The sequence below is a fragment of the Sminthopsis crassicaudata genome, chromosome 4 (assembly GCF_048593235.1).
Source record: "Sminthopsis crassicaudata isolate SCR6 chromosome 4, ASM4859323v1, whole genome shotgun sequence".
NCBI classification, from domain to species: Eukaryota; Metazoa; Chordata; class Mammalia; order Dasyuromorphia; family Dasyuridae; genus Sminthopsis; species Sminthopsis crassicaudata.
In genome coordinates, this window is record NC_133620.1 from 313,875,855 (window position 1) to 313,892,930 (window position 17,076).

The 17,076-nt window shown below is 37.3% G+C and overlaps 1 protein-coding gene across 10 annotated transcripts in view; it reads right to left on the reverse strand.

Annotated features, from left to right (window-relative positions):
- Positions 1 to 16,968, reverse strand: part of TMC6 (transmembrane channel like 6) — a 50,481-nt gene extending 33,513 nt beyond the window's left edge. The window contains exons 1-5 of one of the 10 annotated variants that reach the window (XM_074260250.1): positions 4,913 to 4,929; positions 3,934 to 4,060; positions 3,656 to 3,738; positions 2,036 to 2,141; positions 1,462 to 1,586 (exon numbers count right to left, since the gene is read on the reverse strand). In XM_074260250.1, the coding sequence (XP_074116351.1) occupies positions 1,462 to 1,586; positions 2,036 to 2,091 (181 nt within the window). In that variant the 5' untranslated portion in view covers positions 2,092 to 2,141; positions 3,656 to 3,738; positions 3,934 to 4,060; positions 4,913 to 4,929. Of the gene's footprint in view, positions 1 to 1,461; positions 1,587 to 2,035; positions 2,142 to 3,655; positions 3,739 to 3,933; positions 4,061 to 4,283; positions 4,771 to 4,912; positions 5,030 to 16,859 lie in introns of those variants that run through there. The other 9 variants (XM_074260252.1, XM_074260247.1, XM_074260248.1 and 6 more) reach the window with 9 other exon arrangements.
- Between the last annotated feature and the right edge of the window lie 108 nt (positions 16,969 to 17,076).

The window sequence follows — 17,076 nt, forward strand, 5'->3', positions numbered from 1 at the left end:
ATCCACCTTCAGAGAAACAGGACAAATAACCAAAGTATAGCCTTACATAGATGTACATAAATGCATATGTGCATATGTGTATGATTATAAGTATATAAATATGGATTGTATGCATGTGTGCATGTATATTATCCATATGCACATATCTACATGTACATAATGTATATGCATATATGTATATGAGCATATGCATGTGTGTACAAATGTATATATATGTGTGTGTATATGTGCACACATATATTTATATGTGCATGTATGTGAGTATATATGTGTGTGAATGTATGTGTATATGCACATGTATCTATATGTATATGTGTATATGAATGCATTGTATATATGTGTGCATGTATATATGCATATGTATATCTCTATGCATATATATGTATATATATGAGTGTATGTATATATGTGTGTTTATTTTGTTTGTGGATGTATATGTATAGAGGTGTATCCATATATATGTATGTTCATATGTATATGTGTATGTGTGTGGGGGGTTTTGTAGGTATATATAGACAAAAAAATGTATGTATACATAATTATATCTGTATTTAACTGTAGCCTGCTTAGAGGAAATGGGGGATAAGAAAGGAAAAAGAAAAAATAAAGTAAAAAGTACATAGCAAAGAACAAAAGAAAACTTAGAAGGAAGCAAAAAACAAGATGAACAGTTTTGAATACAATGTATTCTATTATTATATAAGCTTTCTTGAAGTTGAAATTTGTTGCCTTTTTTGAATTCTCTCATATTCTGTGCACAAGAAAATGTTGTTGTTTTTTTAATTTTGTATTTAAATTTCAAATAAATAAATATTTTTTAAAGGGGAAAAAAAAGAATCCCAAAATTTGAGGAATAGAAGGGATTCACTAACCCTGTAAGTCTGGAGAAAATTGCTAAACATTCCCTAAGAATCAAACAGCTGTTTTCTTTTTTCTAAGTAACCAAAAAGCACTGGTAGCAAGTAATGAAAGGAAGTGGACTGAGTACTATGTTTGGAGTGAGGGAAGACCCAGATTCAGTCTTAGGCACTGTGTGACCTTAGCAAATCACTTTATCTCTCTGGTTTTCAATTTTCTCATCTACAAAATGAAGAGCTTGGACTAGCTGGGGAAGAACAGGGAATAGATATAAATAAATAAATATAAATAAAAAATAGTACTATATGCTAGGTAGCAGGGTAAGTATTTTACAAATATGAGCTCATTTGATGTACACAACAACCTTGTAAAATTCCCATTTTATGATTGAGGAAATTAATATAATCAGAGGCTGAGTGACTTTTCCAGAATCATACATCCAGTAAGTATCTTAGATCAGGTTAGAATTTAGGGCTTTTCAATTCCAGGCCCAGTGCTCTCTCTACTTCAGCACTTAGCTACCTAAACTTACAGTTGGAACCTATCTCAGACATATTTATTAGGGAAAGGAACTAGCACCTCCTCTTTGGATAAATTCCTTACCTTTGTCCCTAGGAGGCCACTCTTGGAGTTCCAGAGATTCAGCTTCAGCCCGCTGACTCTGCTCCTGGATGAGCTGATGGAAAGAGTCGTGTACAATGCTCTCATCATATGGGCTGAGATCCTGGCTGTTAGGGAATAGAAAGGTTAGGGCTTTGTGGGCCAGACAACTTTTCCCTTTGCCTGTCCCTCCAGAAAAGATTAGATGTCAGACCTTTTCAGATAAAGAAGCATTTCAGATACATCAAAACCTGTCAGATTCCCTTCCCTATACACATGAACACTCCCCATCAGCCTCCATAGTTTTAAGCATTTTTCTTTCCTTCTTTGATGCAGGGATTCAATGGAATGGTCGCTATATCCAAAGGCACAGCTTTTGGAGCTCTGAGTTCCAGTTCTTGCTCTGGCACGTACCATTTGTGTGAATTTGAACAGATCTTTGAATTCTTCTTTGTGTCCTTTGTTCAAATTCACACAGCTGGTATTACCAGAGCTAGGACTGGCACTCGGGGCTCCTGACTTCAAGCCCAGTGCCACTTCTACTGTTAAACAGCATGTAACCCCGATGGCAGCTTACCTGGAGCTTTCCCTGCCTTCAGGAATGGGAAGGACGAAAGAAGGGGCCTGGGACATTTCAGATGCCTCCCAGTGCTGCTCAGGCGTCTATCACAACTGTATCCCACCTAGAGAGAAATGGAAAGTTTGGTCACACGACATTTCCATCTAAGCTGCCCTGCTCCCTGGGGATACTATGTAGTTACTAGGCAAAGCACTCCCCCTTCCCACGCCCCAGCTTGTACCAACCAAAGCTATACCCCTCCTTCCCTCCCAACCATGCCAGGGCAGCACCAGCTGAGCACATGATGAGTGAGCTTCCCCAAAGCCCAGCACAGAACTAACTTAGGAATAATGCTATTCTAATCATATTGCTTGCTTTATCAATGGATGACAAAAGGGTAAAGGGAGGGAGAGAATTTAAAACTCTATTTTTTAAATGCTAAAAATAAATAATAATTTTTTAAAACAAAAAGAAAAAAATGCAATTCTTTATTTTACTAACTGAGGGAAGGGGTACTGACTTTCTACTGACGGAGGAAGAGAGAAGGAAGGGGTAGAGAGGCTCAGTCTTAGTGTAATTCTCTAGACAGGGTCCCCATCTGTTTCCTGGATGTTGTTGGACTCAGGAAGTAGAGGGTGGAGTATTTAGTAACCTTCTTATCTCCCTATCTACAGTTCCTGCCCCTATTTCAAACAATCCAGAGGTCTGGGAGAAAAGTTTTACAGAGGGAACAAAGATCAAGGACTGCATAAGGATGGTTCAGAACAGTCTGCTGAAAGCGGGCACACTCACCCACTCCTACACACACCGTGGCAGATGCCGGGATACATATCCTCCCTATAACCCCATACCCACTTCCTCTTTCACAGGAAACCTGTCGAGGGCCTAGTAAGCACCCAATTTCACCCTCAGGGGGGAAAACTCGGAGGACAAGATCACCAGTACAAGGAAGTCCTTAAGTAAAGGAATGTACAGTGGTAATTAATCCCCATTGGCTTCCCCGCCCCCTCCCTCAATTTTTCTGGAATGTCTCCAGGAATTGGAACCTAGGGGTGAGAAGTGATCTAGTCTCAGTGACCAGGATTAAGGCTCTTTTCCAGATTAATCAGCTTCACCTCAACTCTACAGCAAATATCTTTTGTGTTCTCCCTCAAGTCAGTCCAGAATGAGAGGATATCCATTCCTCCCCATTACAACTGTCTCTTGCCTGCACCCCAGAAGAGCAGCAGGGATGGGGACTAGAGCCAGGAAACAATCTGCCTTTGTCTGATCTTCTCCCCTTCTCTCCTTCCCCTCCCCTCCCCCCTCACAGTGGGCAGAATTCAAATGAGAATGGCTTTGTTTTTATGTCCCCAACCAAGGGGAGGAGAAAGCAAGACAAAAAGGCCTACAATCCACAACTCCAGTTCCTGCCTGGGTACAGGAGTAAAGTTGAGTCATGAAGTGAATTGAGACATACTCCTCTGCTTTAAAGGCGAGATAATATGTAAGAACCCATTGGAAAACAGAGACTCAGACAAGACCGTACTTGATCAAGGGCCACAGGAATTCTTTAGCCCAACCCTAGTTGGAAGGAGCCCGGAAATGTTCCCCAACTCACTGCCATTCTAGCCCCACCCAACAACAAGCTTAGAGGACCTTGGGGAACAACCCAGCTCTTCCACTTCTGAGGAACCCAAGAGGCCCTACTTCCTCATTCAAGTCTTCATCTTTTTTCTTATCTAAAGTGGAGAATGGGCATAAAAACAGCAACATTACTTTTAACTCTGCCTGGAACCTGGCACTAAATCACCAGAGAAAGCCATGCCCCTGGAACTGAATGGGGAAACACCACAAGTATCTCTTCCCTTGGTAGCCCCATGCATTCTATCTTCCCAATTTAACCTTCCTAAGAGGGCTGGTCCAGGTCTACTTACTGACTATATCATTTCTGGGGCCTCAGCCAAGTTGAGTAGGAGAGAGGCTGGGAGACAGGAAGGGATGTGTTGATGGAATTCCCTCCAGTCTTTAAGTCAGCTACTAGCCACTGCTGCAAACCCTCCTCTGCAAAGTCAAGCAACACCCCAGACACTGGACAACACTGCCCGCCCTCAACCAATTAACAAACGACCCCTCTCCTCCAGCTGCCCACAGCTGCCCTAACTTAGCTCTGCATCCCTTCCATACCCTCCTCCAGATCTCCATCTCCTCCCCTCCACAGAAATACAGTAGTTTAATCTGAAATCACCTATTATAACCCTTTCACTTTACAGGTAAGGAAACTGACCCAGAGCTTTAACAAGACGGTCCAGTGAGGAAACGGGCAGAGCCAAGAATTCCGCCCTCAGTCAAGTGCAGTGATCTCTCTCCTACCTCACAGCTTCCTTCCACAAGATTTCTCCTTTCTTCTCACCCAGACAGACTCAAATTCCACTAGATCTTCCTTTAATTCTTTTGTTTCTCTTTCCTTCTCCCTCCCTTCTCTGCTTGGGTCAAGGAGCAGCAGGCATTTGAGGGAGTGTCCTCGGCCAATACCTCCCAGGGGTTAGAGAGTCCCAATAAGGCTCCCACGTGTGCCTGGCTAATGGAGAGTGCAGGCACTGGGGAGAAAAGCCGACCCCAAGTGCTCAAGAATTTCACTCCGATCCAGCTGGGAGGGAGTGCCGACAGCGATGAAAGAAGTTTAGGAAGGTGCCCTGAGCCTGAGCAAATGGAATTATCCTTTGGAGGCTGGACTCCTGAAAGCTAAATCAGTCTGATAGGCACCTCAGCTTCAAGACTGAAACAAAAGGGGGCCCAACTTGGCTGCAGCCAAGGAGTCCCTAAACTTAATTCTGCGGTACGCTGCTCTCCCCTTCAGCTCCCAGTTCTATATCCGTCTAAGTCCGGGGAACTTAATGCCTGAAAATCACTCACCAGCATAAGAAAGGGGAAAGAGGTAAAACTTCCCTCGGTTTAAGTTCATCTGGGATCTGCCACTCTGGGAACTGCCTCACCTGTTCACACAAAAGTCTCCTCGAAGAGGCTGCTGGGAATTGTAGTCTTCATCAGGCAACTGGTTCGTAGGAACCCAAAATTTAATCCATCCAATACATGAAAAGGAGACTCTTCTATCACATTCTTAATAATGGACATCCAGTCTTTATCAGAAGATTCCCCCAGTATGGGGGGCTCATTAGAAGAACACGGTGTAATAGAAAAATACTAAATATTTTAAATCAGAAATTTAACATATGTGATTTATGGTAAAGTACTTCCAATCCAATAAACATTTAATTTGCATAATCAAGATCCTGAGGAATAGGGATACAAAGGTGTAGAGAGCCAGAACTTGGAGAAGTATACTTGAAATAAGTATATTATTTCAGAGGAAATTGATGAGACAATGGTTAGTATATATGCATGCATGGTGTTGTAATAGTTCTCTAAGTTTACACATAATCAGTATGTGATAATGATGTAATTACAATAAGGTATATAAGAGCCAACAAGGATTGGAAGAGAGACATTCCATCTCCCACCATCCTGGTGGCTCTCCTGCCTTCTGCATTTCTCCACTAAGATCAAAGGCTCATCTGAAGGTCCCCCAGAAAGCTAGCCCAGCTCCAGGCAAAGAAGACAAACTGTGAAGGAGACAATAAAGACTTTGGACTTTATTCCTGACTATTCTTGTGGTGATTATTCTGCTGAAACCAAGGCTGGTCCTGAGACCTCCAGAAAACCAGCCAGAACATTACACAAAGACATTAAAAAGTCTACTCTCAAAATATCATGCAATAAATCTGAAAAGCAGAACACAGATGGCAAATAGTTTTGAATGTCTTTCCTGTTCCTCACACACAGATTAAGAAATATTTTTAAAACACCTAATACATGCCAGGTACTGAGTTAATCACTAGTGATATGATGAAAGGAGAAGAGGGGAACAGTCTCTACTCTCAAGTAGTTCATAATCTAATTGGGATAACAACATACAAACAACTATATACAAACAGGAGATATACCAGATAGATAATCAAGAGGAAATGTATTATGAAGAGGGATTGGGAAAGGCTTCTTATAGAAGATGGAGTTTTTATCTGAAATCTGAAGAAAGTCAGGGAAAGCAGGAGGCAGAAAAGAGGAGATAAAGAGCTACAGACATGGGGAACAGAGATGAAGTCTGGAAATGGAGGTTTGAATGAGAATTATGGGAAAAGAGAGATGAAGAGGAACAAGATGAAAGTCTAGAAAGATAGGAAGGAGACAGATTATGAGGGATTTTAAAAGCCAGAGGAGATTTTATATTCAATTCTGGGGGTAAAAGGGAGCTACAGGAGGTTTTGGAGTAAGGGAGGGGCATGCTTTAGGAAGCTCATCTGGATAATTGAGTTATTCATTCCCTTTGATCAAAAGCAGAAACCTTTGCTCTGGCTGTAATCATGATTAGAATGTAGTCTCTCCTCACCTGTGATTCTTAGTATCTCTAATAATAATAATATTTATGTAGCATTTACTATGTGCCAGGCACTGTATTAAGCATTTTATAAATGATATTTCACTTGAGGATCTCAAACTCTGGGAGGTAAATGCTATAATTATCCCCTACTTTATAGATGAGGAAACTAAGGTTAAACTTGCTCAGGGTCACAGAGCCAGATTGAATCTGAGGCTGAATTTGAACTTGGGTCTTCTTGATTCAGTGTCCAGCACACTAAACATTACATCAATCTAGCTGCCCCAAGAAGTAGAGTGTCCTTCAATCCTACTGAGATAACACCTCTTACATAAGGCCGCTTTTTGATCTCCATAGCAACTTGACTTCTTCTTCCCTAATACTACCTGGTATGTTTTTGTGCATATATGTACATATGTATATTTGTATTATCTTCCCCTCCTCCCCAAGAGACTATAAACTCCTTGATGGCTCTAGCTCTAGCAGAATGCCATTATTTGGAGAAACTGTCAGTGCTACAGAGCCCTCTCTTGATGGATTCTGGAATAGCCAATGAGCTTAGTGTTCCTTACCAATCCTACCTGGAATCCTTAATGACCCTAGCCATGCCAGAGCCATGGTTCTATGGCATATTAAGCTGAATTCCTCATTTGCTTGTGTAGAAAACATCTTTTTAACTGGATGGCCTATGATAGGTGGTTTCCCTGAATTTATAGATAGATGGCACTGTGAAATACTAAGCCTGTAGTCAGGAAGCATTGAGTTCAAATCCTGTTTCACACTCCCCAATTATGCAAATATGGTCAAATGAAGTAAGCTTTTGTCTGCTTCAGTTTTCTTATCTATAAAATAAAGATATTTTATTTTTGCTATTATTGATAATATCTACCTCTTGGGATTGTTGGGAGGATACATGTAAAGCACTTATTATGTTCCAACATACAAAACTCTTAATAAATGCTTTTTACCTACTTATCTATTCCTCCAAAAAATCAGCATTATTTGTTTCTTTTGCTTTTGAGGCAGTTGGGATTAAGTGACTTGCCCAGGGTCACATAGCTCAGAAGTGTTAAATTTCTGAGGCTGGTTTTGAACTCCGGGTCTTCCTAAATTCAGGGCCAGCACTCTATCCATTGCAAAAATCAATCAGTAAATCAGCATTATTAAAGAAATTATAGCTGTTGTCCTTCTTGACCTCAGAGAGCAAAACTAGGAGCAGTGATTAGGTAGATGTTTATTGTTGCCCCGTTGTTTTAATCCTGTCCTTCACGACCCCATTTGGGGTTTTCTTGGCAAAGATACTAGAATAGTTTACCATTTTTTTTCTCCAGCTCATTTTATAGATGAGGAAACAAAGTGAATTGCATCTCTGCAATTTAAATGAATTGTCCAGAATCACACAACTCATAAGTGTCTGAGGCTAGATTTGAATTCGAGGGAGATAAGTCCTATTGACTCTAATTCTAGTATTCTATCCACTGTACCACCTAATTGCTCTGGGAACAAATTTAGCCTTGCTACCAAGAAACTCTTCCTAACAATTAGAGTTATCTAACACTAGAATGGCATACCTTTCAGAAGGTAGTGGGCTCCTTCTTCCTGGAGTCTCCTAGCAAAAGAAAAGATGACCTACTTTCAGGTGGGAAAATTCTTGTTTATCTGACAGCCTGAAGTCCCTTCCAACTTTGTTTATAATTTTTTAAGTATTTGTTGAATAATTATTCCATGCTGAGTATAGCAGAGATGTTTTTTTAAAAGTATCATAAGATTTCTATATCCTCAGGAAGTTTATATTTGCTGAATAGACAAACTATAACTTTGACCTTTCACATTTGCCATTGACCATGGAAGTAATGCTGTGATCTAGTGAAGATGGATTTGAATTCAGAAGAACTGGATTCTACTATTTATTTCTCAAGCTATATGCAAGATAATAGAAAATAATTAACAAAGGGAAAGTACCAGAATTAAGAGAGGATGGGGAACCTATTTTTTCCTTCCAAAGGTCATTTGAATATTTATAACATTATTCTGAGGCTATACAAAATTATCAATTTAATTTAATTATTAACTTAAGCATGGGTGGTTGATGTTCATAGCTTTTAGCTCATTATTAACCTGCTGTTGTCCTGGCAGGGTCAGACCAAATGATTTTGTGACTTTGCTGAAGAAGGTAGTATTTTAATTTGGAAGCCAGGGAGGTGAGTAGTTGGAGCATCTGGAAGTACACTCCAGGCAGGGGAGAAAGCCAGAGAACATATCTAGGGAAAAGAACACTTTCATAAGGTGGGAGCGCAAGAGGAACCTGTGAAAGCTACATGAAAGAAGGGAATTGTGAAATGAGATGATGTAAAAGAAGGACCTTTTAGGAACTGGGGATGGCCTGCATGAATGCAGATAGCTAAGACAATATGCTGATTCAGTTCCATCTGTAAAATGAGAAGGCAGAATTATATGATCATTAAATCCCTTTTGTAGGAAGGTGACATAGTGAATAGAGTTACAAGTCTGGAGTCAAGAGGACTGGAGTTCGTATTCAACTTCAGACACTTATCAGCTGTGTGACTCTGGGCAAGTCACCTAACCCTGCTTGCCTCAGTTTCCTCATCTGTAAAAATGGTCAGAGAAAGAAATGACCAATGGCCTGAATCCTTGCCAAGAAAACTCTAAATGGGGTCATGAAGAATCAGACACAATTGAAAACTGAACAAAAATCCCATTTAACTCTATATCTCATTTTCATAAGACCTCACATAAATCAATGAGAAATAATGCCTGTTGTTCATCAATGATATCACAAAGGTGAGGTCTTAACTTGTGAATTAATTGAATTAAATGAGATAGAGCTATATGATGTGGTCAGCTTCAGTCTGTCTTCCCGAGTCATCGAAGTCCAGTAACAAGAGAAAAGTCAAAATAACTTTCGAAATTAAATTCTTTCCTAACTCATAATGGAAAATGCCATTCACATCAGGGAAAGAACTATGGAGTCTGAATGCAGATCAAAACATACTATTTGTATTTTTTATAAAAAAGTTTTACTTTTTGTGGTTTTTCCTTTTTGTTCTGTTTCTTCTTTCACAACATGACTAATGTAGAAATATAATTTTCTTTCTAATGTATTTATTTTAATACACATTGCTTTATGAATCATGTTCAAAGAGAAACATTAGAATAAAAGGGAAAAAATGGGAGATTAAAACACAAAAAAAAGTGAACATAGCGTGTTTTGATTTACATTCAATCAACATAGTTCTTTTTCTGGAGGCAGATCTCATTTTCTGTCCAAAAGTTTTTGTGATTGCTTTGGATCACTGAACCACTGAGAAGAACCATCATAGTTGATCATCACACATCGTTGCTATTAATTGTGTGCAATGTATTCCTGGTTCTGCTAGTTTTGCTTAGCATCAGTTCCTGTAAATCTTTCCAGGTTTTTCTAAAATCAGTTTGTTTGTCATTCTTTATAGAATAATAAATTATAATTTATTGTCATTATTAATATTAAATTAATTAATAATTTAATAGAACAATCACATACCACAGCCATTCCCCAAATAATGGACATGTATTCATTTTCCAATTTTTTGTTACCACAAAAAGACTTGCTACAAACATTTTTGCATGTTGGTCCTTTTCACTCGTTTTATTTCTTCGGGATATAGACCCATGGGATAAAGTACTGGCACTGCTGAGTCGAAGGGTATGCACTGTTTTATATCCCCTTAGGCATAGTTCTAGATTGCTCGCCAGAATATTTGAATCATTTCACAACTCCACCAACAATGGATTAGTGTCCCAGTTTTCCCACATCCCCTCCAAAATTTAGTATTATCTTTTCCTGTCATCCTAGCCAATCTGAGAGGTATGAGATGGTACCTCAGAGTTGTCTTAATTTGCATTTCTCTAATCAACAGTGATTTAGAGTATTTTTTCATATAATTTATTTAATTTCATCTTCTGAAAATTGTGTGTTCATATCTTTTGACCCTTTATCAATTGGGGAATGACTTGTATTCATATAAATTTGAAATATTTGAAATATTATATTTATTATATATTATATATTTTAGAAATATGTTTTATAAATGAAACATTTATCAGAAACACTGGTTATAAAAATTTTCCCCAGCTTTGTACTTACCTTTTAATCTTATTTCTATTGATTTTGTATAAAGCCTTTTAAATTAAATACAATCAAAGTTGTCCATTTTGCCTTGTATAATGTTCTCTAGCTCTTCTTTGGTCATAAATTCCTCCCTTCTCCAGAGATCTGATAGGTAAATTATCTCTTGCTCCCCTAATTTTTTATGGTATCATCTTTTATGATCAAATCATGTACCCATTTTGACCTTATTTTTTATGGGATGTGAGATGCCAAGTTTCTGACATATTATTTATGTGGAAATATTTTTACCTTATTACACATGTATAATCTATATCACAGAATGCTTACCATCTTGGGGAAGGAAAGATAAGAGAGAAAGAGAGAGAAAAAATTTGAAACTCAAAATCTTGTATAAAATGAATGTTGATCAGAGCAGAGCTAATATGGCAGAGACAAGCCAGGAAGTTCCCTAAGCTCTTCCCAGTTTCCTCTGGAAAAAACTTTAAATCAAGCTTCTGAACAGATTCTGGAATGACAGAACCTACAAAGAGAAAAGTGAAACAGTATTCTACCTTAAGATAACTTGGAAGGACCCCTCAGCCCTAGCTCAACAAGACAGTAGCACAGCAGATTGGTGGTAGAGCCTACAGCCCTCGTGCAGAAGGCAAGTTGCTACTTTTATAAACAAGACAACCAGGTATGAGTAGGCTACCCGAGGCCAGTGAGCAAATCACCAAACACCTGAGGCCCCACTGCTCAAAGCCAGTGACCTCCATACAAGAAGCTTGGGACAGCATTCCTCTATATCCTAGGGGCAGAGGTCCTGGGCAAAAACAAAAACAAAAAAGGTCAAAAAAGATTTGAGCAAAAAACAGAAAAGAACCTTGACCATAGAAAGCTACAGTGAAGTGACAAAGAAGATAAAAGCAATTCAGAAGAGTATAAAATGTCTGTATGTGAAAATTCAAAGGAGAATATAAAGATGGCTCAACCTCAAAAAGCCTTCTTAGAAAAGCTAAAAAATTATTTTAAAAGTGAAATTATAGAGGTAGAAGAAAAATTGGGAAAATAAATGATATGCAAGAGAAAATCAACAGCTTGGAAAAGGACACAAATTTACTGAAAAAATAAAAAACTATTTCTTTAAAAATACAATAGGCCACATGCAAAAAAAAAAAAAGAAAAAAGCTTTTGAAGAAAATATTCCATTAAAAGTAGAATTAGTCAGATTAAAAAGGAGATACAACAGCTTACTGAAGGAAATCATTCCTTAAAAATTAGAATTGGAGCTGTAAGCAAATGGACTCCATGAGACATCAAGAATCAGTCAAGCAAAATTTTTTAAATGGAAAAAAAATAGAAGAAAATGTAAAATACCTCATTGGAAAAACAACCAACCTGGAAATAGCTCCAGGAGAAATAATTTAAAAATCATTGAACTACCTGAAAGTCATGATCAATCAATAAAGTCTGGACAGCATTTTTTTAAAGAAATCATCAAGGAAAACTGTCCTGATATCCTAGAAGCAGAGACTAAAATAGTCATCAAAAGAATCTACCTATCACCTCCTGAAAGAGATCCTAAAATGAAAATTCCAAGAAATATTGTAGTTAAATTCCAGGATTATCAATCAATAAGAAAATATTGTAAATTGCCAGAAAGAAACAATTCAAATACCAAGGAACCACAGTCAGGACTACCAAGACTTAGCAGCTTCTATATTAAAGGATCTGAGAACCTGAAATAGAATGCTATGGAAGACAAAACATCTTGGATTACAACCAAGAATCAATTATCTAACAAAATTGAGCATTATCTTTCAGGGGAAAAGATGGATATTCAATGAATAGGGGACTTTCAATCATTTTTGATGAAAAGTTTCAACCAGAACTAGAAAAAAAATTTGATCTTTAAATACAAGACTCAAGAGAAGCATGAAAAGATAAACAGGAAAGAAAAAAAAAAGCACATGTTATTTAAAGGTTAAACTGTTTCCATCTCTACAGAGGAAGATGATACTTGAAACTCTTCAACATTCATAAACAGAGGGGATGGGTATAAGTTGACTTTGCATGTGATAATGTAACAAAGACATTAAGGAGTAAAAAAGAGGATTATACTGAGAGAAGAGGAAAGAGGTGTAAAATGGAATAAATTAGATTACATGAAGAATCACAAAAGAACTATTAAAGTGGAGAAAAAGAAGGAAGGAGGATGAGCATTGTTTTAACCATAATCTCATCAGATTTGGGCTCAAAGAGGAAATAATATAAACACTCAGTTGGGTATAAAAATTTATCTTACCCTATGGGGAAGTAGAAAGAGAAAGGGTAAAGAGAAAGATGGAAGTGGATAGAAAGGAGGGCAGAAGTAGTAGGGGAAAAGGGAAAGAGAATAGTAGGAAGGAAAAATTGAGGGAGGCGGTAGTCAGAAGCAAAACACTGGTGAAGAAGAACAAAGAAAAATATAAACAGGGGAGAAAATGAGGTGGAAGGTAATGCACAGTTGATACTTATAACTGTGAATGTGAATGGAATAAACTCTCCCATAAAACAAAAGTATAGGGGATTATAAACCAGAATTCAACAATATGTTGTTTACAAGAAACACATATGAAATAAAGAGATACACACAAAGTAAAGGTAAAAGATTGAAGCAGAATATATCGTGCTTCAGCTGAAGTAAAAAAAAAAAAAAAAGTAGCAATCCAGATCTCAGACAAAGCAAAAGTATTTGATTAATTAATTAAAGAGCTAATTAAAAGATAAGGAAGAAAATATTATCTTATTAAAAGGTACCATAAACAATGAAGTAAACAATATATGCACTAAATGGTATAGTATCCAGATCATTAGAGAAGTTAAGTGAGGTACAGGAAGAAAAAGGCAGCAAAATTATATGATTTGTGGTTTGACCCACTCATTCTTTAGGATTAGATTAATTTCCAATTGGTTTTTAGTTTACATTTCCATGACCCTTTATTGTGTGTAATTTTTATTGCATCATGATCTGAAAAGGATGCATTTAATATTTCTGCCTTTCTGTATTTGATTGTGAGGTTTTTATCTTATAATATATGGTCAATTTTTGTGTGTCTCATGTACTGCCGAGAAAAACCATATTCCTTTCTATCCTCATTCAATTTTCTCCAGAGGTCTATCATATCTAACTTTTCTAAAACTCTATTCATCTCCTTAACTTCTTTATTGTTTGTTTTGTGGTTAGAATTATCTATTATTTCTGCAAGGAAATGGTTGAAGTTCCCTAGTAGTATAATTTTGCTGCCTTTTTCTTCCTGTACCTCACTTAACTTCTTCTCTAATGATCTGGATACTATACCATTTAGTACATATTGTTTACTTCATACTATTGAAGAAAAATTGTTTTCACATGTAACTGGAGGAAAATAAAATAGCAAATAAATAAGAAAAAAACTAAAAATTGAATTGAAAACTATCTTTGCATATAATTGGAAAAAATAAAAGACTATTTACCAAAAATATATTAATTAAGTTTTTTCCCAAGTCTCATTTTATCTGAGGCAACATCCATTCAATAACTTAGGACTTGATAAGAATTGAGACAAAAGATGGCCTAGTTTACCATCACAAAAATTGTTAATTCATGAGGAGAAGACTCAAAGTTTTTAGCCAGGAAAACAATTGCAATTTACATTCATTCTATTAGGAGTCAAACCATGGTAATAAGCGCATTATGAGTCCAGATGAGGAAGAATCAGTACATTTGCAGTCTTCATGGACAAAAAGCAACATGTCAAGATGGATGTGATTTCAATGAATGGAAAGTAACAGGAAGACAGTGCCTGACAAGTAGAGCAACACACAAGCAAATGCATCAGAAATAAGCCTGGCAAATGGTAGAACATTAAAGGGCCCACCATTCTTCATTGTATTTTACAGAGGAGAAATTGAGGAGTCAGATCTATCTATCTATCTATCTACATATAGATAGATAGATATATCAGCAACTTATTAAAAATGACAGCAAGTGTCTAATTTTGATTCATAACTCATTGCTTTCCATTTTGGGGCTATTAGTTTGCACCAACTTGGAAGTAAAATAGACACTTATCCTAAAGCAGCTTTCTCTTTAAAGCTTTCAGTTTTTTTGCCTTTTTACACTAAGTTCCATAGTATTAGGATCATAACCACAGAATGATTATGATAACTCATAAAACATAAGCTCCTTGAAGGAAGGAAGGAACATCATGGAATTCACAGCACTAGTACTGTCTTTCACAAAACAGATACTTAATAAAAAACTTGACTTGAAATAAATGGAAGAGTGAGTAGGAAATAAGGTTGAGTAGGTATGGTGGGTCCAGATCATAGAGGGGTTTTAGACTGATGTAGCAGCTAGATGGAACAGTGGATAGAGTGCAGGACCTGGAGTCAAGAAGACTCATTTTCCTGCCTTCAAATCTGGCCTTAGACACTTAATAGCTGTGTGACCCTGGATAAGTTACTTAATTCTGTTTCCCTCGTTTTCATCATTTGTTAAATGAGATGGAGAAGGAAATGGCAAACTACTCCAGTATTCTTGTTAAGAAAACCTCAAATGGGGTTATGAAGAGTTGGATATTACTGAAAAAAAAAAAGAACAATAACAACAAAACTTAGACAGTTAACCATATGGAGTCACTGACAATTACTAAACAGTTTAGGGGCACAAGAAAAATGAAAAATCTTTGAATATCCTACTGTGTGTAAGAGAGATTGGAATGGAGAAGATGCCAGAGACAAAGAAATTCGTTAGGAGCTTAACTGTAATCAGCAATAACAGTAGACCAAGGCATGAGGAGATTACAAGCTGAACAAGGATTGCAGCGGCAAGAATGGAAAAGAAGGGGAACATGTGCGAGATACTTCTTGGAAAGAAAGAACTAGAAAGAAAGGAATTAAGGGATGAAAGAGAAGCAGCATCCAAGATGCTGGGATGTCTGGCCTGGGGGCTGAAAGAATGATGGTACTATTAATAGAAATGGAAAATAATTGAAAAGCATTGTCAAAATATTTTTAAGAAATAAGAAGACACTGTTGTTATCAACACTTTCCAGTGCCTCCCTGATTAGTGGTTGCTAATTAAGAAGACCATAGTTCTTATCCATCCTCCTCAGATGGAAACTGTTGAAAGAATATTGTTTCCAGTTGTTCTCTAGAGCAAAACTTCTTTAACATTGGGTTACAACCCCATATGGGATCGAATAACTAAATGTGGGGATTATAAAAAAATTTGGCAATAGCAAAAGCTATAAAATATTCCATCAAAATATATATCTCATTGGTATGCAAATTTTCTTTTGTCCTTAATTATATGTATACCAAAGAATTGCTTTAAGATAAATTTTATGATTTATCAATAAGTGTTTGGTTTGTATACCTATTTTATATTACCTATATGCCTAAGGTTGCATTTAAAATTTCTTGGATGAAAAAGTTTAAGAAGCCCTGCTCTAGAGCAAGGATTCTCAACCTGGGGTCCAGGAACTTGCATGTATGCATGTGTGTATATACAAATGTGTGTGTTTATGTATATTTAGATATGTATAAATATATATATAGCCATAAATATACAGATAACTATATTTACTATTTACACACACATATATATATATATACTTATACAGATACAGATAACTATATTTCAATATAATAGGTTTCCTTCATAATTCTATACATTTTATTTTATGTATTTAAAAACAATATTCTGAAAAGGGATCACTCCAGGAATCACCAGACTGTCAAAGAGGAACATGTCATACAAAAAAGGTTAAGAACACCAGTCTATTCTAGAGGCACCCATCCTGGATCCCCAGAGCAAAATCTAGGGGCAGACTAGAGCCTAGGGCAGACATGGCATACTCAGTAAGGACCTCAGTTTCTTTATCTGTAAAATGAGGAGATATGATTAGATGAAAAGTCCCTTTTAATACTAAATCTCATTGTCATAAGACCATACACAAATCAAAGAGAAAACAACTAGGTCAGTGGCTGTCACCGGCTTCCAGAGGTTGGCAGATTCATTGCCTTGCCTGCAAATTACACTGTGAGAGCTGAAGATCCCAATTATACCAATTTGAGGATATTCAAACCCTATGAGCAGAAGGGGAAAAGGAGCAGAGAACATGTAAGCACTAGAATAAAGATGTGGGGATGTGTTTCTTTAAAACCCACCTATGGCTTTCCCCTCAGCCTACCCCTTCAACAGTGACCTTAGAAATAGTGAGAGGTAGCACATAGTGGAAATAAAAGTAAATTTTTAAACAATCTTACTCCTTTTCCCCTGCTATTCACCTTACCTGTTTCTCCACTGAACCCTTTGGGGGCAAGATGCTCCTTATTCACATTCTTGTCAGAGGAAATGGGCTAGAGCTCCCCCTTCCTCACTAGTTTCTGTTCAATCTTTAGGTCTGGGTTTAGCTACAGAGGAAATTGTAGGGGGAGGAGAGGGGGACTGTGGGATGAGACAGACTGAGGCCCAGGGGCAAGTTGTTCCTGTCACGTGATGTTCCCCTG